This window comes from Erinaceus europaeus, chromosome 3 (assembly GCF_950295315.1).
Source record: "Erinaceus europaeus chromosome 3, mEriEur2.1, whole genome shotgun sequence".
Classification (NCBI taxonomy): Eukaryota; Metazoa; Chordata; class Mammalia; order Eulipotyphla; family Erinaceidae; genus Erinaceus; species Erinaceus europaeus.
Window position 1 is genome coordinate 146,938,962 of NC_080164.1, and position 23,524 is coordinate 146,962,485.

Genomic DNA, 23,524 nt, shown 5'->3' on the forward strand with positions numbered 1-23,524 from the left:
ATGAAAGTATTTCACATAACCATTATGCAGTTTGACCTGCTTTTAACTCCCTTTCTTAAACTAAAAATATTCTGGGGATGGGGTGGGACAAGAGCAGTAGCACACCAAGTTAAGTGCATGTGGTGCAAAGTGCAAAGACCTGTGTAGGGATTCTGGTTCGAGCCCCTGGTTCCCCACCTGCAGGGGGTCACCTCACAAGCAGTAAAGCAGGTCTGCAGGTGTCTATCTATCTTTCTCTCTCCCCCTCTCTGTCATCCCCTCCTCTCTTGATTTCTTTCTGTCCTATACAACAACAGGGACAACAAAATGGAGAAAATGGCCTTCAGGAGCAGTGAATTTGTAGTGTAGGCACCAAGCCCCAGCGATAACCCTGGAGGCAGAAAAAAAAAAAACAAATAAATTCTAGAGGGGCTGGGTGGTGGTGCACCTTTTTGAGCACACATGTCACCATGTGCAAGGACCCAGGTTTGAGCCCCAGGTCCCCACCTGTAGGGTGAAAGCTTTGCAACTGGTGAAGCAGTGCTGCAGGTGTCTCTCTCCCTCTCTGTCACTTCCATCCCTCTCGACTTCTGGTTGTCTATTCAATGAATGAAGATAAAAAAAGTTTTTAACTCTATAAATATTTTACTTATCTCATGATTCAATTTATATGATCATTTGATGTGCCTCCTACATTTTTTTTATTTTTTCCATTATCTATTTATTGGCTAGACAGTTAGAAATCGAGAGGGAAGGGGAAGATAGAGATGAAGAGAGGGAGAGGGAGAGAGAGAGAGAGGCCTCCAGCACTGCTTCACCACTCTTGAAGCTTTCCCCTTGCAGGTGAGGACCCGGGCATTCTTAACAATTAATTACTTGTTGTCCATTTCTTTTCCTTCACCCACAATTTTGTAACTCTTATATCTTACCTCTGTTGGTCATCTTGAGTACTCTTTTCATTTCAAATCACTTTGTTATCATTTTAGTGGACTTTTGACATCTGTGATGTGAAATGTGTTGTTCTGGATGAATTACTTCATGCTTTAAATTCAAACACTGTTTTGTTTCTGATTACAGGAACTACTTCCAGTAGCAATACAATGGTAGCTCCCACAGATGCTAACCCTGACAACAGGCCCTTAAAAGAGAATGTTGAAGAGAAGTAAGTGTTTTTCCCTGTTCTTCATTAGCCTTTCCATTTAATGGATACTAATATTGATCAGAACAAAAAAATACTTTCTGTATTGACATGTATTTTTCACAGTGTTGTAAATCTATCTAAGAAATAAATTTTAATTTTGGAAATAATAATCTAGTAAAGAAATATTTCAGTTTTAGAAGTTGTTTCACATTCATTCTTTCAGTCTTAAAAATGTTGGTGTGATAAATCGTTTGAATATGCTGTAATGGGTAAATAGGAATTTATGGCCAGTCACTTTTTGTATTGCTTTATATATTTTTTAACTTTTCTAAATGGATTATTTCCTCTGCCTATTAGATATAATATTGATTTCCCCATAATAGTATTCCCAACAATTTAAGAAAAAATTTCTGGTAAAAAAAAAATAGCTGTTCTAAAAACTGAAGGTTTTGGTGGCACACCTGGTTTACTGCACATGTTACAGTGTGCAAGGACCCGGGTTCAAGCCTCGGGTCCCCATCTGCAGGGGAAGCTTTGCAAGTAGTGAAGCAGGACTACAGGTATCTCTCTTTCTCTCTGCCTCTCTGCCTCCCATTCCCTCTCGATTCCTGGCTGTCTGTATCCAATTAATAATAATAATAACAAGAATCTGAAAACTGAAGCTTTTGATTTGGATGGTAAAGATTAAAATGTATATCATAGTAAGTTATTTATTTATTTATTTATTTTGCCTCCAGGGTTATTGCTGGGGTTTGGTACCAGCTCTATGAATCCACTGCTTCAGTGGCCATTTTTTCCCCCATTTTGTTGCCCTTATTGTTGTTAACTGTTATTGTTGCCATTGCTGTTGTTGTTGTTGGATAGGACAGAGAGAAAACGAGAGAGATGGGGAAGATAGGAGAGGGAGAGAAAGATAGACACCTGCAGACCTGCTTCACCACCCATAAATTCACCCCCTGCAGGTGGGGGGGGGGGCAAACTGGAATCATTGAACTGGTCCTTGCACTTGGCGCCATGTGCACTTAACCTGCGGAGCTACCACCCAGCCCCCTTTAAAAAATTTTTTTGTTGTCTTTATTTTATTTATTGGATAGAAACAGTCAGAAATTGAAAAGATAGAGGAGATAGAGAAACATCTGCAACACTGCTTCACCACTTGCAAAACTTTCCCCCAGCAGGTAGGAACCAGGGACTCGAACCTGGGTCCTTGCGCACTGTAATATGTGCGCTCAACCAGGTATGCCACCACACCAGCCCTTATCATAATATGCTTTTGCTAATGTTTTTGTGCTCTGTTCTAACATAGAATGTGAACCATTTTTCCATGGCCTCTGATTAACTTTAGTATTCATTTCCATAGCTATGTGCACCTAGACATCTACAGTGGATTAAACAGTCATTTAAATCGTCAACATCACAGACTAGAATCTCGATACAGTAGCAGCTCTGGAGGATCTTATGAAGAAGAAAAAAGTAATAAATTCCAAATGTTTTTAATAATTATAAGTTATATTATTACATTTATGTTGATAATTTTTTTCCCAATGCATTGTTTTTAAGAACACTTAGCTGCCACTAGTGGTGTTTTCAACATATTCTGAAATGTCTTCCTTTAAAAAGTCATGAATGGGGGAAACGTTGTTCTAAAAGCACAGGTTCCATATAGATCAATTAGAAGGCACAAATTGGTTCTCAAAACAGCAAGCTGCTTTTTTTAACAAGTTTGCTCCTTCTCAGAGGGTTCACATTTACAGAATTTTTCCATTTAACTGCAACATGAATATACCTCAGTCTCACGGTGACACTAGGATCTAGGGTATAAATAGAAGCATACACTTTTGGACTGAGCAGGAACCCTGAAGGTGATCTGATTCAATCTTCTCATTTTGCACATAATGGAACTGAGGTCCAGAGAGGTTAAGTGACTTACCCACGTCACACAGAATTCACATTTCCTGGTGTCATTTTTTGCAACACCCTGCAGCCTCACTGCAGTAGAGCAGATTTCCTTCTAAGAAGGGTTTATTTGACCCTACTCAGAAAACTTAGTACTTACCAGAAGGTCCTTGTCAAAAAACATCATCTTCACCTATAATGTGTTCTCATGACTTAGATATCAATTCTGGAATCATTAAGATTTTCTACTATAGTTTTGTTTGAATATAAAGGATGGAAACTTAGTTGATCTCTTTCTATCTCTGAACTGCTTGTTACTAATATTTGCACCCTGGTCTTCCTCCTAGCTTTGTCGAAATAGTGGGAAATCATTTTTTTTTATGTTATCACTTTCCAATGATATAAATATCTGGTGTCTTACTAGCATTTGCTTATTTTGGCAGAAACTAGATGGTGTAGAAAATGAGATCATTTTATTTTGATAGGTGATTCAATGCCACTTTATTCTAATTGGCGACTGAAAGTGATGGAGCATAATCAAGGAGAGCCACTACCCTTCCCACCAGCTGGAGGCTGCTGGTCACCACTGGTGGATTACTTGCCTGAAACGTCATCACCTGGATTACCTCTTCACAGGTGGACTACAGCGTCATTCCTATTTCATATGAGCCAAATAGCTGCTTGACCCTTTCAGCTTTCTCTATGCTGTCTACAACACGATATAAAAGCAATCTTCTCTCTTTAGATACTGCAACGAAGTGTGTTTAGACCTTAAGAAATCTATAAAAGCAAAGGGATTCTTACCTGTAGACAGTGAATATCATTACATCTGATTCTGCTGCTGCTTTTCTGGGTGTCTGGCATAGTTACTTGACCTTTCTGGGACCCAGTTTACTACATCTGAAAACTATACTTTTGTGGTAGGTAGGCACTATTTTTCAGAATGGAGTTAAATTGACTTCTACATAGCAAAATCATAACAGGACAGTTGCTGCATTCTTTCAGAATTCATGAACATACCAAACATGTCTTGAACACCGACTATGTGGCAAGCAGTCTGCTAGGTCGACGGGTTGAAGATGTCACATCGAAGATGATGCCTTGACTTCAAGGAGGCCTTAGCAGATTGTCTTCCCTAAAACCAACACTTAATGACTTCTTCAGCTGTACTTCTTTGCCTCCTTATCTTTTTTTTTCTTGATAAATTGTATTTGTCCATAAAATACAGTATCAAAGTTTTCAAGTAATTTGCAGATTCCCTCTTAGGTTTGCTCAAATCTAGTGAGAATTTAATAACGCTCTTTCTTTTTTATAGGTGTAACATAGCTGTGATCCTTTTGACTGATCTGATCATCGATCACAGTGTGAAAGTAGAGTGGGGAAGCTACCTCCATCTTCTTCTTCATGCAATTTTTATAGGTAACATTTGGTTTTTAAGTCCTTCATTTTCCATCTTTGTGACCATTTTAAAGGGAGTATAGTCTTAAAGTAGTCTCCACGTGTGTATGTCATCATTGTATGTCATTTTCATGACCCTTCTCACTGTGGTACTTGTGCAGGTTTATCCCTAGCCTCCCTTTGAGCTATTTAAAAAAAAAAAAAAAAGCCTAATTCCACCTCCCTATCCTCCTGCCCATCCCACCTCACCACAAATACACATGCCCTCTGGCAAGAAATGAGAAATTCTGTAGCTATAGCAAGAAAAAACTTTAATCTACTTCTGGAACCAGAAACTTGTCGGTGTGAATGGAAACAGGTTGTGTGTGCCATGATGACTGAGACTGCAGTATGCCCTCTGTATAGCCTGGCATCCCTACTGTGATGCTTATTGGGACTGGCTTCCTAAAGCAAGTCAGGACAGTCAACAAGTTTTCTTGTTATGCATACTTTTACCTGCATCTTACTTTTGCTGCAGTAATCAAATACTGACTTTCTGTTATGTGCTAGGTCCACACACACACAAAATGCTTTCAAAACTGTATTTATATGACAGAATGGTAATAATAGTAACATCTCTAGTCCAACAAGAAACGTGTAATATATCATCTTTGATAAATTTAAGTGTTGCTTTTCTTTAAAATATGAATATGATTGCAAGTATAGTTGTTAACTTTTTTTTTTTTTACTGATGGTTAATTTTTGTTTGTTTTTTAGGGTTTGACCACTGCCACCCTGAGGTGTATGAACATTGTAAACGCCTGCTTCTGCATTTACTAATAGTGATGGGATCCAACAGTAATATTCGAACTGTTGCTTCTGTCCTTCTCAGGAACAAGGAGTTTAATGAACCCAGGGTGCTTACAGTCAAACAAATTGCACACTTAGATTATACTTTCACAGGTATTTGCTTTTAAAAGCATAGTTTGAAAATGGGACCATACTTCTTCATTAATTTGAAATCTTGCAGTAGACAAAGGCAACTAAATGAAAGTAGAAATAAGAGTTCATTTTCAAATGTAGTACTAAATACTGATTTTATATTGTTTATAAACTATTTTTTTTTAAAGGGACTTGATTTGGAAAGCTGGTGTTTATATTGACTTTAAGCATCTTTGCCACCAAATTGTTAAGTTCTTTCTATATAAATTGAAGATAAAAATGAAAGTTTGGTTGATTTATTGAATACCAGCATGTAGAACTTGTATTAAAGTTTCCCCATATCCAAGATCTGCAAAATTGACAAAGGAATACAATTTTTATTCACTTGGTTATACTTATTGCATTTAAAATGTTCTATGTTTTGAAGTCTAATAAGTTTTGAATTATACATTTTAAAGCAATAAGGCCCAAATTAATGAGAACATGAAATTTAGCTATTAATGTGAATTTGCTTACCTTGGAAGTTAGATATTTTTCATTCTAAATTACCCTAACATAACTATTCCATTCATCAGTGTCATTGAGTTAATAAGAGATTATCTGGAAAAAATTTTTATTTTATTTGAGAGGACAGAGAAACTGAGAGGGGAGAGGGAGACAGAAAAAGAGATACACCTGCAGACCTGCTTCATCACTCATGAAGTGTCCCATCTCCCCCACCTCCCTGCCCCCCACAGGTCAGGAGTAGGGGCTCAAACCCGGGTCATTGTGCAAAGTAACATGCACTTAACTGGGTATACTACCACCCAGCCCCCAAATTAATTATTTTTTAAAATTAAAATAAACTTACCTTTTCTGTAACCATATGTTAGAAATGTTGGGTTAATCAATTTTAAAGTTACTTGATCAAAACCTTGTTTTTATATAAACCCTATAATTAGTAAGAAGGCTATTTTAATGAGCATATTAGCGGGGTTTTTTTCTGTTTGTTTTCTTTTCCAAATCACTATTTACCTCTAGCTTGTGATAGTGTAAGACACTGAACCAGAGGCCTCTGGTGCCTCAGGCATGAAAGTATTGACTACTACTGGTGTTTACTCCCCAGCCCCTTACTAGTGTTTTTAAAACATTCCTCAAAAAAGAATGGACTGAAATTTACCACCTTTTATATAATTTTACATAATCTTATGTATAATTATCTTTATTCAAAATTCCATATTGGAAGTGGCATAGTGGATAAAGCCAGTGCTTTCAAACGTGAGGTCCTGAGTTCAGTCCCTGGCAGCACATGTACCAGGGTGATGTCTGGCTCTTTATCTCCTCCTATCTCTCTTATTAACTAATAAATAAAATCTTTTTAAAAATCACCAAAATTCCATATTTTTGTGGAAACTGTGCTACAGTTTTTGCCATTTTGTAGATTTAATAATTTACATACCATAGATATTACAAATGAGCTTTAAAAGAGTCTATAAGCAAGATGAAGCAGAAAGTATGGGAGCCCTTCTTAAAAATAGTTCACACTATAGAAATGTGGCTGACTTAATACATATCGAGCAGATATGCCAGATGATTAGGGAACTGCCATTTTCGAGTTTTCGTCAGCAGATGGCAGCAAAGGATGACACAGTGCACTCAATTAGAGAAGTCCTGGCTCAGCATCCTTTTCATCCAGTCATTTTTTTAAATAATGTTGACAAGAAAGAATAAAATGGTTTTCCAGAAATTGCTTTCACTGTCTGTTGTTCTCTTTAAAGTTGTAGTTTCCAAGAGCCTACAGGTGGCCTTAAGTAATGACTTGTCTATAAAGTTTTAGTGGTAGATGGTGAAAACAATGGTTGCCCCAACTTTCATTTGATGTAGTTTGGGGCTTTCACGACCAGTGGCCCTGTCCAGCCATGTAGAATCTTTACGTGCCAGTAGTTTTCATTTTTCAAGTAATATGTGCGATTGCTCTGTGTCTGGGTACTCATGACCCACTTTCTCTTTCAGCAGGTGTTACTGATTTTATACCTGATTACCAGCCCTCCCCCATGACTGACTCAGGGCTTAGCTCAAGTTCTACCTCTTCTAGTATCAGCCTAGGAAACAATAGCACCACCATTCCACATCTGCACACCACTATCCTCAGTGATGTTGACGTCTCAGTAGAGCAGCAGGATGGAAAAGTCAAAACCCTCATGGAGTTCATTACCTCAAGGTAACTTCTGCAGCTCTTACCACCCCAGTAGACATTGTGTGCTAACTCACTGGTCTACTTGCAAACTGCTTTGAACCCAGTCATTGGTTAGGACACTTTAGGCCTGTAATAGGATAACTCACCCTTATTAGCCATGGCAGTGATCTTGAGACTGTAAAGACATTTTACAAAAGCACTGATAAGACATGATTCTGTCCAAAACTGCCCCTGTATTTTTATCTTACTAGCTGAAAATTGTTTTGTGTTACAGCCTGCACCTCCACAAATCAAGTTGTTTTGATCTAAAATAATACAAAAGCAGGAACTACTCCTTTTTTCACTTTGAAAAATTTCTTTCCAGGATTTGGGTGGTGGCACACTGGGTTAAGCACACATAGTATGAAATGCTATGGGACCCACACAAGGATCTTGGCTCAAGCCCTGGCTCCCTACCTGCAGGGGGGTTGCTTCACAATCGGTGAAACAGGTCTGCAGGTGTCTATCTTTCTGTCTCCTTCTCTATCTTCCCCTCCTCTCTCAATTTCTCTTGGTCTTATCAAACAAAACAGGGAAAAAAAAATGGCTGCCAGGAGCTGTGGATTTTTGTAGTACAGGCACTGAGTCCCATTAATAACCCTGGAGGCAAAAGAAAAGAAAAATTATCTTTTCCTAATACTTATAAGAGAATTGACCTGTAATGAATGAAACATTGAAATTAAATGTGATCTGAATTTTCCGCTTATTAAAGACCAAAAACATATTACTACATAGTAGTAGACTTTGCAACTTGCTATTTGATTTAACTTTGATCCTATCTAAGAGTTGCAAAGTACATTTAGGCAAATACAGGAAACCTAATAATATAGCCAAATTCGAATACAAATTAAGAAATCATATCTGATCTCTATTTTCAGAAAAAGAGGGCCTCTTTGGAACCATGAGGATGTTTCTGCCAAGAATCCTAGCATAAAGAGTGCTGAACAGTTAACTACATTTTTAAAACATGTCATTTCTGTTTTCAAGCAGTCAAGCTCAGGTATCTTTTGATAAATGCTTCAGATAATATTTACCTTCAGAAAGATGTTAATGTGATGTAAAATCTTCAGATGTTAGACATTGACTTGTCTATACTTTTAAATTCTAGAACAAGGTTTTGCTTTTTGTTTTTGATTTTGTAACTTACTTGTGATAATGGGTGTTTTTATGTTGCTGCTTAAAAACAAGAATACTAGTATTGAAGTTCTTGGTTTTTTGTTCAGTAGCATGGTGAAATTATAATACAGTTGTATATTATTAAAAGTCATGTTAAAGAAATATATAAAGTTGGTAGATTTTAGAATTCACTGTTTATATTGATACAAGCTTCTGTAATCTAAAATTCAACTCCTTTTTAAAGTTAAATTACGTGCTAAAATAGTGGTATGACACTGCACCTGTAGACATTTGACAGTGTCTGGAGATAGTTTTGCCCCAGTTGGGGTAGGGGCAAGTGGTTATGACCATGACCATTGTCTAGTGGGGTAGAGGGCAGGAATGCTGCTGAGCATGGAACACTACTCAGAAAAAGAATTATCACATCAAAGAATTATCTGACTGTAGTGTCAGTGCTGCTGAACTTGGGGAAGCCTGTTTTCCAGGGTTACTCTTGACCCATGGGGATGAGGGTGAAGTCATCTAAAATGCAAATGAAATTTAATGGAAAGAGAAAACATTTAGGAACTGCCTAGTTAGTTTGCCCAGCACTGTGTTGGGCTCTAGATTTCTAATGGCTAGCTTCCAGTTAGAATTCCTATATTTAGAACAAGAACTGCCTACTCATTTCCTTTGTTTCCACAGAAGGAATCCATTTGGAGCATCACCTTAGTGAAGTTGCTCTACAAACAGCACTTTCTTGTTCTTCTCGTCACTATGCTGGGAGATCCTTTCAGATTTTCAGGGCCCTCAAGCAACCTCTTTCTGCAACTACACTTTCTGATGTTCTCTCCAGACTTGTAGAAACTGTAGGGGACCCAGGAGAAGATGCACAGGTATTTCATTAAGTTCTTTCAGCAGTTATCGAGCAACTGCTTATTGTCAAGGATTTATTTCTGCAGGTGGAACAAGGTAATTGTTATCAAGAAGTATTAATGTCAGATATTAAATAGGCAAGCATTTAAGGAACATGGTTTTACAAATAGTATTTAATAATGTACTTATTGAGTTAAAAATTGAATGCCTATCAGAGAATAGTTTTAAAATAATCCTTACACCATGTGTATCTAAAAGATATATATTTTAAAGCCTTGCTGATAAATTCAACTTAGATTTAAGATTAAACAAAAACAACAAGAAAGAAGGATTGCTGCTGTATTTATGGTCTACACAACTGTGGGTGAATTTTGGTGCCGTTAGAATCAATTTACACCATTAGTTTGCTCAAGACATCATGTTGCTCAAGACTTTAATCATTTTGCAATATTAATGTGGATTTTATCCTATTTTAAAATCTCATTAGGAAGCCCATTGTGATTTTTTTTTCCAGAGCATAATTAGTTAAAATTTGCCTTTTTTCTAGGGATTTGTTATAGAGCTTCTTCTCACGTTGGAATCTGCCATCGATACTTTAGCTGAAACCATGAAGCATTGCGATCTTCTTTCTGCCCTTTCTCAGTAAGAATTTAAACCAAACAACCTATTAGACTTGCAGATACAACTTTAGTAACTAAACATGTTTAACTTTTAACTTTTGTTTTTACTGTAATATTGGTTGTCAGTAAATTACCAAAATATTCTGATGAACTTCCAGTGGCTAAGGGAGCCTTCAATAGTGAGCCTGAGTGGGATGTCACAGACCTATTAGTGATAATGCTGTTCTTCTAACTGCCTAGCCAGAGATCTCCCTACTATAGGGCATTGACAAGTTCCATTCCTGCCACACCCAATATTTCACTGAACACATGCCCAGCAGGACTGGTTCTTGAGAATTCATACTTTCCATGTACTCATCCTCCTCCCTCCAATAGACTCTGCTCCCATCTTTTTTTGACCTAGCTCAAATTGACTTACCCATTCAGATTTGAATTTGTACAATAAAATACCACTACCCAGCTATGTATTTCTAACTCCTGTTAGGATAGAGCTACTCATTCTCCTTTGGGGGTTCTCATCCTGTTTTGATAAAACCCAATCACCAAGCTACACATTCATTATATTTCAGTCTCCACCCAAAAACTTTACCTAGTATTCTGAGCATTTACCTCTGACACATATAGAAAGCATTCTATAAAATGTTTTAGTTCCTGATAATTGCATATGAGGGAGAAGGGAAAAAAAATCAAAAAATAGATTTATTTTCAGTTTTTTTTTTTTTTTTTTTGGTAAGAATGTGCATGTGTTGTCATAAATAAGGACATGGGGATTGACATATTTGGGAATAAGACAAATGAGGTTTGCTTTGGATGTAGTACTTACTGAATTATCAGTTGCAACTATAGCTAAATTTTTCTTTCATGCCAAACTTTACTCAATTCAAAGGAAACAGTTGGTCGCAGCAGAAAAGATGTTGTTACAATTTTTGTTTCATGATGAAGGATATCACTAAGCAAGTACAAAAGTAGTTTTTCGGGAGTCAGGCGGTAGCGCAGTGGGTTAAGCGCAGGTGGCGCAAAGCGCAAGGACTGGTGAAAAGATCCCAGTTCGAGCCCCTGGCTCCCCACCTACAAGGAGCATCGCGGTGAAGCAGGTCTGCAGGTGTCTGTCTTTCTCTTCCCCTCCTCTCTCCATTTCTCTCTGTCCTATCTAACAACAACAACAATAACTACAACAATGAAAACAAGGGCAACAAAAGGGAAAATAAATTTAAAATATATATATATTTTTTAAAAAGAAGTAGTTTCTTATAGTAGCAGTTATTTCCCTTCTAGTGTTTTTTTAATGTTTTCTCTTTTTAAAAAAATTTTTTGTATTATCTTTATTTATTTATTGGGTAGGAGACAGCCAGAAATCGAGAGGGAAAAGTGTATTAGAGACGGGGAGAGAGAGGGAGAGACCTGCCATACTGCTTCACCACTTGCAAAGTTTTCCCCCTGCAGGTGGGGGCTGGGGACTGGAACCCAGGTCTTTGTGCATTGTAATGTGCACTCAACCAAGTGTGCCACCACCCGGCCCCTCCCCCCAAGTATTTTTAAAAGTAAAATAAGTGCAACGAAGAAGTACTTGTTCTTACATTCATCTTTTCTTTCTACCTTTTTTTGTTTTTTTAAGAACCTCATACCATGACCCTATACTGGGAAACAAGTATGCAGCTAACAGGAAAAGCACTGGACAACTCAATCTAAGCACAAGTCCCATTAATAGTAGTAGTTATTTGGGATATAACAGTAATGCCAGAAGTAACTCTTTGCGGTTAAGTTTAATTGGTGACCGAAGAGGAGACCGGCGGCGGAGTAACACACTGGATATAATGGATGGACGGATAAACCATAACAGTAGTTTAGCAAGGACTAGAAGCCTTTCCTCCTTAAGAGAGAAGGGCATGTATGATGTGCAGTCCACTACTGAACCTACCAACTTGATGGCCACCATCTTTTGGATCGCAGCATCTTTATTAGAATCAGATTATGAATATGAATACCTCCTGGCCCTCAGGCTTCTCAACAAACTGCTTATCCACTTGCCTTTGGATAAATCAGAGAGTCGAGAGAAGATTGAAAATGTACAAAGCAAATTGAAATGGAATAATTTCCCAGGCCTTCAACAGCTCTTCCTTAAGGGTTTTACCTCAGTGTCTACGCAAGAAATGACTGTGCACCTCCTCAGTAAACTCATTGCTGTCTCCAAGCACACCTTGGTGGACCCGTCCCAGCTGTCAGGTGATGTTAATAGACTTGCACCAGCTCTTTGCTTCTTAATATCATGAGATGTAAACTAATCATTTGTTTTGAAATCTACTAACTTTCTGTTTCTCCACAGTTATGTGAATATGTATTTTTCACCTACGAGGTGACTTTAAATTCCTTGGGAAAAGAAAAAGAAGACTGAGTACTCCAGGAAATAAAATGAAAATGGTTTCAGTGAACCATTAAAAAAAAAACAAAAAAAAAAAAACCTTTAACTTTTAAAATAATGTGCAATAAAATTGGTTATTGTTTGCTTTTTTTTTTTAATAGGCTTTCCTCTTAACATCCTTTGCTTATTGCCTCACTTAATCCAGCATTTTGACAGCCCAACTCAGTTTTGCAAAGAAACAGCTAGTCGAATAGCAAAGGTAAGCGAATACAGTGCTGAAAGATAACACTAGCGGGGAAACTTCGGAGCTTATCTTAAGGGGTTAAATCTCTTTTAAAAGCATCTTCTTATCAGTGATTCTTACGTTAATTTTGCATCTGAAGTTCTGTTTTTATTACATATATAAAGCAGTTATATAGTCATGATGTAAGGTGCAGCTGCTCAAATAACAGTGAATAAAATTAATTAATTAGAGTGGCACTCCTCTGAGGCTGAGTCTTTCTGCTCCACCTCCCTACTCTGTGCTCTTCTTCTCTGTCAGTGTTTTCAATCACTCATTTATTCACTACCTACTATTTACTGAGTAGTAGGTTAGGTGCTGAAAATGTGACAATCAAAGTAAAACAAATACGCACTCTTGTGGGTCTGATACTGGGAGTGCAATCAAGCCATAGAGTCTGGGTAGGGCAATGGGAGGGCAAAGCACAAAGGCCGTCTGTGGGAAGTGCAATCAAACCCGACATTGAAAGCTGGGTAGAGGAGTATTAACCAAAGCCAGGGCTGAGACTGGAAGTTTTCTAGACAGAAGAAACTGTCTGCGCAAAGGCCCTCTGGATGATGAGAGTGACATGCATGTTGGGCCTCTGAAAGTTCTCTCTCCGTTTCCCTTTTAACAGTCCACCTTTATCCTCAACCCTCTGTCCACTTCTCTACAACCTCTTGCCTTTTTTTTATCTTCCTGACTTGGCTCTTCCTCTTCCATGATACAGTTCTGAAGCCAGATTTTTTTACAGCTACTGGTTTTGTCTGTGACATATACTTCACTGTATTGCAGGTCTTTACCTGAATTTTAACAGGATAGAATTTTACATTTTTTATTTCCTCAATAATCTTTCAGATACCTTTTCTGATACTTGGATTTGTAATTCTTTTTGTCATGTTGAGTCTTGGAATGAAGATCGAGAATACAAAGTTAAAAGAATAGTAGGAATTTACAGGTTTATGCACACTACAGAATTTGAGTCAAGTTCAGAGAGGTGGGTGTAAGCAGCACTGTTAAGTTAGATGGCACTGAGAGAAAAATCAAAAGTTTATAACAGGAAGAAACACACAAGTAAAATGCTCTGGAAGTGCCCTTTATAATTTTTTTTGTTGGTTATTTAATAATAAATAAAATCAGTATTTTTTAAATGTGACGATTAACATGAGTACAGCAGTAAATGGACAGAACAAGTACGCAGAAAGCCAGATCACACAGTCACCTCTCGGTGGCCCAAATTTCAGCATTGGTGCACATATATCAATTTATCTCTGGTGTCAGTATTATGAGAAAAATAATACCAACTTAGTTGATGGCTTTAAAGTAACAAGAGTAAGAACTTTCATTTTCTTAATAGCTAATACTTAATGAGATACAATAAAATATTTAATAAAATATCTCTTGATTCCATCCCTCGCGATACCTCTAGACTAACTAGATATAGAAAAAGTCATATCACAATTCTTTTAAAGCATATTTTTAAAAAGAGACTATGATCATTCATCAGAATGTCTTAGGTTTGAAAAAGGTCATCACTTGAAAAATCCAGGGACTTGTATTTGCTTAATAAGAACCGAAAAGTTCATTTAAACATTCTAATGGTCTGTCATTAGAAAAATATGCATGGATCTTTGCCCTACATGAAGACTAATAAAATATAAGGGTTAGGGGATACTGGCTTTGGGAGGGGGGGGTTTCAAGAAAATATAAACCTTAAATCCCCTAGTTCAGTAAGCAGAAGAATTTAGCAATAAGAGCTGAAATATGTTGGATAGCGCTTGCTGTTTGTGGGGATAATGGAGAGCTGGTCTGGCTTGCAGCCCCGGTGAAGAAGCCACTGGCATGTCAGACCTGTTGTCCTGTCCAAGAAAAAGCAAAAAGAGCTTAACTTTTTTCTTTTGAAAAATCAAATACGGGGAGTCAGGCGGTAGCGCAGCAGGTTAAGCGCAGGTGGCACAAAGTGCAAGGACTCGTGTAAGGATCCCTGTTCGAGCCCCTGGCTCCCCACCTGCAGGGGAGTCGCTTCACAGGTGGTGAAGCAGGTCTGCAGGTGTCTATCTTTCTCTCTCCCTCTCTGTCTTCCCTTCCTCTCTCCATTTCTCTCTGTCCTGTCCATCAACAATGACATCAATAACATTAATAACTACAACAACAATAAAAAAAAATAAGGGCAACAAAAGGGAAAATAAATATTTTTTAAAAAATCAAATATGACTTTCTGTGAGTCATAAATTGCTTTTAAGTCTGTTTCCTTCCTGTTGAGCGCCCACAAAGGTTCCTCTCTGTGCCTCCAGCAACCTGCAGGATATGAATTAAATTGATTGCTTCATGATTCTCTCACTTAAACTATGGAGAGTAATTTTCTGCCATTATGTGCTTCCTCATTATGCAAATGTCCCCTGCTTCTACTGTTTGAGCCCTAGGAGAGCACAGGATTTTAAAATGAGACAACACTTAGTGCAAATATTGCCCCCTTTTTAGCTCTTCATTATGGAAAAAAATAGTATGCTAGAACATCTTGTTATGAAACATTCGTTTTCATCATATTCTAGGCTGGTAATTCAAATTTTTCAAAATTAAGTCTATTCCATTTGTTTTAAGTGCATGATTGGGCCAGTGAAATAGCTCACTTGGATAGTATGCTGTTTTGCCATATGCCCAACCCAGGTCTGACCCTTATCACACTGGACAAAGCTTTGGAGCTCTGGTGCCTGTCTCTCTCTCTCTCTCTCTCTGTCTGTCTATCTATCTAAGTATATATCATCATCTTTAGAGTGAGTCCATGCTTTACAGAATGCAGGAAGCAGCCCTGTTTAATAGCTGGAACTAAATATGGCGGATAAGTGCTCTAGTCATTCTCTCAGTAAAATTTAAAGAAGATAGTAATTCTATAAGAACATCATCTCATTTAGGAAAAATTTTATTTTAGAGAATTTAGAACAAAAGAAATTGTCCCCCAAATAGAAAACTGTTGTTAAGTTGTAAAAACATGATTTTTTAAAACTGTATGATTAATTATATTTGGATTACAAGTACCCATCAAGTTGCTCATTTATTTATTTTTTTTCTGGTGTCAGCTTTATGGGTAAGGGTCTAAGGCATGAAATGAGTTGCTTTTAATCACTATAAAATAACTTCAAGGTACTATGCTGATGATCTTTACACAATCTTGTATACCTTGATGCCTTCGGTCTATCCAGTGATAATGTGCACACAGTGAATCAAGTCAGGGATGCTGATAAAACTGACTGTAGTAATCATTTTGTAACATACACAAATATGCTGTATGACTGAAACTGATGAAGTGCTAGGTCACTTGTACTTTAGATCAGATGTTAAAAAAATACAAGCAAATTGTACTCATATGAAAGTTAAAGGGAGGGGGACCGGGTGGTGGCGCACCTGGTTGAGCGCATATGTTACAGTGCTCAAGGACCTAGGTTTGAGCCCCGGTCCCCTCCTACAGGGGGAAAGCTTTACAAGTGGTGAAGCAGGACTGTAGGTGTCTCTCTCTCTCTCTCTCTCCCTCTCTATCTCCCCTTCCGTCTCAATTTCTGGCTGTGTCTATCCAGTAAATAAATATAATAAAAATTATTTTTAAAAAAAGAAAAGAAAATTAGAGTTGGGCGGTAGCACAGTGGGTTAGGCACACATGGCGCAAAGCACAAGGACCGGCATAAGGATCCTGGTTCAGGCCCTCGGCTCCCCACCTGCAGGTGAATCACTTCACAGGCGAAAAAAAGAAAATTAAAACTATAATTTTAAAGATAACATTCTACAAAATAGATTTAAAAGAAAAAAGTAAAGGGAAAAGAAAACTAAAAGTTCACTGAGGGTCCCCCTTTTAGACCAGAGAGAATAGAAGAGTGACTTGACCCTCATTTGGTGGCTCTGCATTGTTCAGGTGTCCTCAGGAGGCTAAGGAACATCCATAACTAAATAACTCCAGAAACAAACAGATTAAAAAGATACCTTTGGCCAGTTAGATCCAACCAAACATTTGTTGATTCAGACTTAGTAGCACTGTACCAGACAAACTCTAGGAAGTCACTATATTCTGAAGTGCCCACTGAATGTTTGGCCAAAGATTTTAGGTGATTTCCTGAAAAGCAGTTTGGGGTCCACCCTGCAGACGGCCATTCACAGGTGTTGCCCAGATCAATGAATGTGTCACACCTGCTGAGGCTCCATACAGTGATTGAGTTCTCTGAGAGACCCTGGTCGGCCTTAAGGATATAGCTCTTCTTTGGCAAGGCATCTTGGAACCTTTCTTAGAATCCCCATGTTGAACCTAGCTGTTGTTTACTTACCTGTGTTTGATGTTTAGTTATCGATGTATGTATTTTGCAAAACAGTCACAATATGATTTGGAGGACTAACAAAACCATGTATGAATTTTACCAAAGCCAGTTTTACAGAGTATCACACTGAAAATGCTGCACTACTTGACACCCCAAAAGTGCTTGACATACTAGCTTATTTTCATACTATTATTTTCATACTATTATTAAGTTATTCTCTTAAGACTGCCTTGTGCTTTTTGACTCTTTATTCTACATATTGAAATAAAATGCATTAGGGCATTCCAATAAATAAAAATAATATGATATCTAATTGAATTTACTTGTCTTTATTGTAGGTGAATGAAATTATTTGACTTGTTTTCTAGGTTTGTGCAGAAGAAAAATGCCCAACACTTGTCAATCTGGCTCACATGATGAGTTTGTACAGCACACACACGTATTCCAGAGACTGTTCTAATTGGATCAATGTTGTCTGTAGATACCTGCATGACTCCTTCTCAGATACTACGTTTAGCCTGGTGACTTACCTTGCAGAGGTAAATTTAGTTTTAAAGGAGAAGGTATTTTTAACTGCTCTCACATAAGATTTTCAGGTAGATTTTTGAAAGCATCACTAATAATCTTCACATTTGTCTTTGAGAGTAAATATAGATAACATCTATTTTAAAGGATACTTTTTCTGCTGTTGTAAGTGCTTATTTCTTCATCAACTGTTTTGTATTATAACCTCACAATGGACTCTTAACTTTTTTTTTTTTAATGGGGAGTTTGTTGTTTTTTTTAATGGGGAGTGAGTTTTTAGTGCAGTTCCCCATTCATTATCTTTATGTAATAGAAAGTATAAAATAATGCAAAACTCACTTCTATTCAGAATGGAAGGTGAATTAAGTTTGCTACTCGAGGGTCAACTTTTCCACTTGAATGAACTGAGGAGCAGAGATACCACAGCCCTGGAGCTGCCCCTGTTGCCATAACACTTCCATGTGTTGACAGGACCTGAACATGTGTGTCACACCTGTGGAAAGGCATATGGCCTCCCTAGGGAGCAAGCTCTCAGACCCACAGTTTTGTTTTGATGATAAATTTGCTTCTTAATCTAAAAAGCAGTTCCCTGGAGGGGCTAAAACTGAAATTAAAAAATAGCCCTGATGACTATAAAAAATATTTATAATAAAGCGATGCCCTCCCTTTTTTTTAGGGAAAAAAAAAAAGCGACCTCTAGAAGTTAGGCCTACCACAAATTTAAAAGGAATCATCCATAGCTTAATAAATGTTTTTAAATAATCTGTGGGGACCAGGTGGTGGCGCACCTGGTTGCATATACATGGTACAGTGCTCAAGGACCCAGGTTCAAGCCCCCAGTCCCCACCTACAGAGGGAAAGCTTTGCAAGTGGTGAAGCAGGTTTGCAGGTGTCTCTCTTTCTCTTTCCCTTTCTGTCTCCCCTACCCTCTCAATTTCTGGCTATCTCTATCCAATAAATAAAGATAATAAAATTTTAAAAATATGTAATGCTCTCTGATAATATTGTTTAACCAAATCACTCATCGTACAAATCTTCAAGACTGCTGTGACTTTTAAAGTGTTTTAAGAGGTGTGTTCCCTTCAGCTCTATATTTAAATGAGCTGATTACAAGAACTGTGCACCTGAGAACTTCCTAACCTGTGAGAATGTGAGCAAGTCACTAGGCTTTTCTTTAGGGTAAGAACTAATAAAAAATGAGGCCTAATCCCTTTATTCAGCTATGAAATTAAGTATCTTAGATCAACTTCACTCTGTGCCTGGTAAAAATCACTAATTTAGCACTAATTCCCCCAGAAGATACAGTCATGGAGTTCTAAGGCCTGGAACTGGCATAATATACTCTGTTAGGTACCACATAAGAGGCAGTATTATTTTCCTGCTCTGTGGAATGCTTTGTACTAATTGTTACTCTTATTAGCACAAGTTATCCTTACTATGCTATTAATAATTCTCAGATTACTACTAACAAGAGTTTACTTCCCAATTACATATATTATTAAAGACAACATACACCCGAAAGGACCATCTTTTGCCACTACTGGCTTTATGTTGGGAGTTGCCCAGAGATGGAAATAAGCTTCTGAGAACCTTAGTAATCTGAGAAATACAATTATACCCCAGTTTCTGAGTTGATGACTGGGATGATTTATTTCTTAGCAGTGTTATTCAAAGCAGGAGCTTAGGGTGTAACATCTACGACTCAGAATTTGGAACTGGGCTCTGTTGTTTCCTGCCTGGATAACCTTAAGCACATTCAGTGTGATTTCAGACCCAGTCCCTTGTCTCTTGAGTTGGGAATAGTTGTATTTACTTCATACTGACAGCTGACAGTGTTTGATCAACTGTGGTTCTCCTAATGTGAGAAACTACATGTAAATAGAACTACAACTATATAATTTAGTAGTAAAATCCTGTGAAGAACATAGTGTGAATGTCTTATTTTAGAAACTAAAGGCTCAGAGAGTTCAAGAAACTTGTCCAAGTGGTCCAGGAGGTGGCGCAGTGATAAGGCTTTGGACTCTCAAGCATGAGGTCCCGAGTTCGATCCCTGGCAACACATGTGCCAGAGCGATGTCTGGTTCTTTCTCCTTCTATCTTTCTCATAAATAAATAAAATAAAATAAAAAAATAAAGAAATACAGCACTGAAAAAAAGAAGAAGAAACTTGTCCAAGCTCACCTAGGTAGTAAATGGCTAGTGAGAACAGCCTGGGGGCAATTACCTATTCTCTGGTGTTAGTGATACAATGATTTGTTTCTTACCCTAAAATAAAAATTGCTTCACTAAAATAATTAGGGGAATAAAAGCAAACAACAGCAAGGGGGCCAAGAGATAGATCACCTGGTAGGGTATGTGCCTTGCATTGTGTGAAAGTCTCAGTACCACATAGAAATGTCATGACTGGCACCAGAGGACTATGCAGTGCTGTGGTATCTTTCCCTCTCTCCCTCCCCCAGCTGAGGTAAGAAGTCCACAAAGGAGCAGCAAATTTAAAATAAAAAAAGACACCAAGATTAAGGTGAAAAATAATTGGGGGGGGGGCATGTGGTGGGGCACCTGTTTTGAGTGAACATGTTACAACGCACAAGAACCTGGGTTCAAGCTCCTGGTCCCCACCTGCAGGAGGAGAGCTTTGCGAGTGGTGAAGCAGGGCTGCAGGTGTCTGTCTCCCTCCTACTCGATCACCCCCTTCCCTATTTCTGACTGTCTCTATCCAATAAATAAAGATAATTTTAAAGATTATGGGGCTAAAGAGATTAACAGAGGGGTTTTGCAAAAGGCTTTCATGCCTGAGGCTCCAAGGTACCAGGTTCAGTCCCCAGTACCATCATAAAGCTAAAGCTAAGTAGTGCTCTGGTATCTCTCTCATTAAAATAAATACAATATATGCATCCATATATGTATATATAATCTTTTACATGTTTACTATTGATTTAATAATGATTGACAAGATTGTAAGATAAGAAGGGTACAATTCCATACAGTTCCCACTGCTAGAGTTGTGTATCCCATCCCCTCCATTGGAAGCTTCCCTATTCTTTATCCCTCTGGGAGCATGGACCCAGGATCATTATGGGGTACAGACGGTGGAAGGTCTGGCTTCTGTAATTGCTTCTCTGCTGAACATGGATGCTGGCAGGTCCATCCCTACTCCCAGCCTGTCCCTATCTTTCCCTAGTGGGTGAGATCTGGAGAGATGGGGGTCCACGGTACATTGGTGAGGTCCTCTGCCTGGGGAAGTCAGATTGGCATCATGGTAGCATCTGCAACTTGTTGGCTGAAAAGCATTTAAGAAAAACATAACATTTTTAAAAGAAGATGACTACATCTGGAGATAGTTGATGGAAGAAAGGGATAGATATGCAATTTGCCTTTCTAAACAAAGACAGCTAAGCATATTGAACATATTACCTTTTACCTTTATTCGTCCCTGGATATTTTAATAAGCTAACTATAAAGTCAAACTGAGAGTCTGTCCTGGCTTTCAACATCATTGATGTAAATACTAAATTGTCTTTAACCTGATCAAACTCTGTTTACTGTTGCTCTCAGCTGTTAGAAAAAGGACTGGCCAGTATGCAGCAGTCACTGCTACAGATCATCTATAGCCTTTTGAGTCACATAGATCTCTCGGCCGCCCCAGTCAAACAGTTTAATCTGGAAATCATAAAGATCATCGGCAAATATGTGCAGGTGGGTGACCATCAGGCTTTTGTGTAGAAGTGCACATCTCAGGACAACTCATAATCACAAAAGTCAGGTGCACTTTAAATATTCAAGGGTAGAGAAGTGTGGTTAGTTCATAAATCATGTCTTCAGGATTACCTGTGACATGGAGAGTGGATACAACTCAGCAAAGAGAGAAAATGCTTTAGAAACTTTAACAGATTGATGGGATTTTGTTTTGTTTTGTTTTGCCTCCAGGGTTATTGCTGGGGCTCAGTGCCTGCACCATGAATCCACTAATCCTGGAGGCCACTTTCCCCCCTTTTGTTGCCCTTGCTGTGGTTATTATTGTTGTTGATGTCGTTGTTGTTGGATAGGACAGAGAGAAATGGAGAGAGGAGAGGAAGACGGGGGGAGAGAAAGAGAGACACCTGCAGACCTCCTTTACCGCCTGTGAAGCGACTCCCCTGCAGGTGGGGAGCCAGGGGCTCGAACTGGTATTCTTCCGCCAGTCCTTGCACTTTGCGCCACATGCGCTTAACCCGCTGCGCTACCACCCAACCCCGAACAGATTGTTTTTGTGTGTTTCTTCTTCAGTTGCATTTGCCTTCACTAAAACAAAACTAAACAAATAGAAGCATTTGGCTAGTAAATGGTTTATGCCCTATCCCTTATTTGAAAGTAACAGCAGCCAAAAAAAAAAAAAGTTTTAAGTGACGAGGAAGGTTGCTCAGTGAGTACGCAACACCCAGTGTTAGATTCCCAGCACCACATATACCTGAGTTGTGCTCTCCAATGATATAAAGAAATCTTTAAGAAAATATAAAATATTCCCACAGGTCAGAGCTGAGGGCTTGTACCTGGGTTCTTACACACTGTAATGTGCACACTCACTCTACCAAGTGCGCCACCATCTGGCCCCGCGTAGAAACAATGTTTTCATTGTCCACACTAAGACTTTGTCTTTAATTAACTTTACATTCACATTTGTTTTTTTGCAACTTCTAAATGTCTGTTATTTCTTAAACCAGAGTCCTTATTGGAAGGAAGCACTTAACATATTAAAACTGGTGGTGTCTCGCTCAGCAAGTCTTGTTGTGCCCAGTGATATCCCCAAGACCTATGGAGGAGATACAGGCTCTCCTGAAATATCCTTCACCAAGATATTTAACAATGTCTCTAAGGAGTTGCCTGGGAAGACCTTGGATTTCCATTTTGATATATCTGAGGTAAGATGCTAAGGAACTGACAGAGGTACTCTGCTAGAAATTTTCACTTGCTCCATTATTCTCACATTCAGCAAGCATTTATTGAGCTTATGCCATGATCACATGTTCAGCAGAGAAGCAATAACAAAGGCAACAAAAAGGGAAAGAATAGCCTCCAGGAGCAGTGGATTCATGGTGCAGGCATCAAGCCACAGCAATAACCCTGGATGCAAAATAGTAATAATAATAATAATAATAGTGACAATTAAAAAAATCTTTATCACAAGGCAGGTGCTCAAGTGTGATCTCCCTAGTGGTGATAGTATCAGGTCAGGTCTCCAGGGAAGTCTGGGGTCACTGTTAAAAGATGATAAGGGATTCTTGTGATGAATAGTTTATGGAAAAGGAACAACTTGTGCCCAAATTTAGGTCCAAAAAAGCTTGACATGTTAGAGGGAAAAAAATAGTAAGTTGAGGTTTGCTGGAGTGTGAAGTTCAGAAAGGCTTGCTTGAAATTCAGGTTAAAGAGATAAAGAGACTTGTATGACTGTTTCAAAATGCTACACAAAATCAAGTAGGGTTTGGCATCACCATAAACATTTGACTGAAATAAAATTTGGAAAAATTACACATTACGTGTGTAGTAAGAAATCCACATAGATATCTTCCTGTTGGAAGTTGTTACTTGAAATATCTGCACAAGCACAAACATTAGGTCGCTGGGGGGATGGCTCAGCTGGCAGAGCATTGGATTTTCATGAAGCCTGAGGTTCTCATTTAATTCCTGGCACTGTACTTACCAGTGTGGTGCTCTGGTTTCTCTCTCTCCTCTTTGTATCATATGAAACACATATTCTCTCTCTCTCTCTCTCTCTCGTATAATTAATTAAAAACAATCTTTAAAAAAATCATCGTTGTGGAAGTCGGGCGGTGGCGCAGCTTTTGCGCACATGGCGCAAAGCTCAAGGACCCACGTAAGGATGCCGGTTCGAGCCCCCGGCTCCCCACCTGCAGGGGAGTCGCTTCACAGGTGGTGAAGCAGGTCTGCAGGTGTCTACCTTT

The 23,524-nt window shown here is 38.4% G+C and overlaps 1 protein-coding gene across 9 annotated transcripts in view; it reads left to right on the forward strand.

The window, feature by feature from the left end:
* The window catches only part of FRYL (FRY like transcription coactivator), a 276,795-nt gene that overhangs the window by 218,365 nt on the left and 34,906 nt on the right, over positions 1-23,524 (forward strand). For 5 of the 9 annotated variants that reach the window (XM_060188085.1, XM_060188080.1, XM_060188084.1 and 2 more), the window contains 14 exons: positions 1,057-1,141; positions 2,481-2,593; positions 3,502-3,652; positions 4,332-4,435; positions 5,171-5,356; positions 7,328-7,535; positions 8,429-8,550; positions 9,351-9,541; positions 10,069-10,163; positions 11,757-12,364; positions 12,662-12,759; positions 17,429-17,599; positions 21,141-21,281; positions 22,286-22,483. In XM_060188085.1, the coding sequence (XP_060044068.1) occupies positions 1,057-1,141; positions 2,481-2,593; positions 3,502-3,652; positions 4,332-4,435; positions 5,171-5,356; positions 7,328-7,535; positions 8,429-8,550; positions 9,351-9,541; positions 10,069-10,163; positions 11,757-12,364; positions 12,662-12,759; positions 17,429-17,599; positions 21,141-21,281; positions 22,286-22,483 (2,471 nt within the window). The remainder of the gene's footprint in view (positions 1-1,056; positions 1,142-2,480; positions 2,594-3,501; positions 3,653-4,331; positions 4,436-5,170; positions 5,357-7,327; positions 7,536-8,428; positions 8,551-9,350; positions 9,542-10,068; positions 10,164-11,756; positions 12,365-12,661; positions 12,760-17,428; positions 17,600-21,140; positions 21,282-22,285; positions 22,484-23,524) is intronic. The other 4 variants (XM_060188083.1, XM_060188086.1, XM_060188082.1 and 1 more) reach the window with 3 other exon arrangements.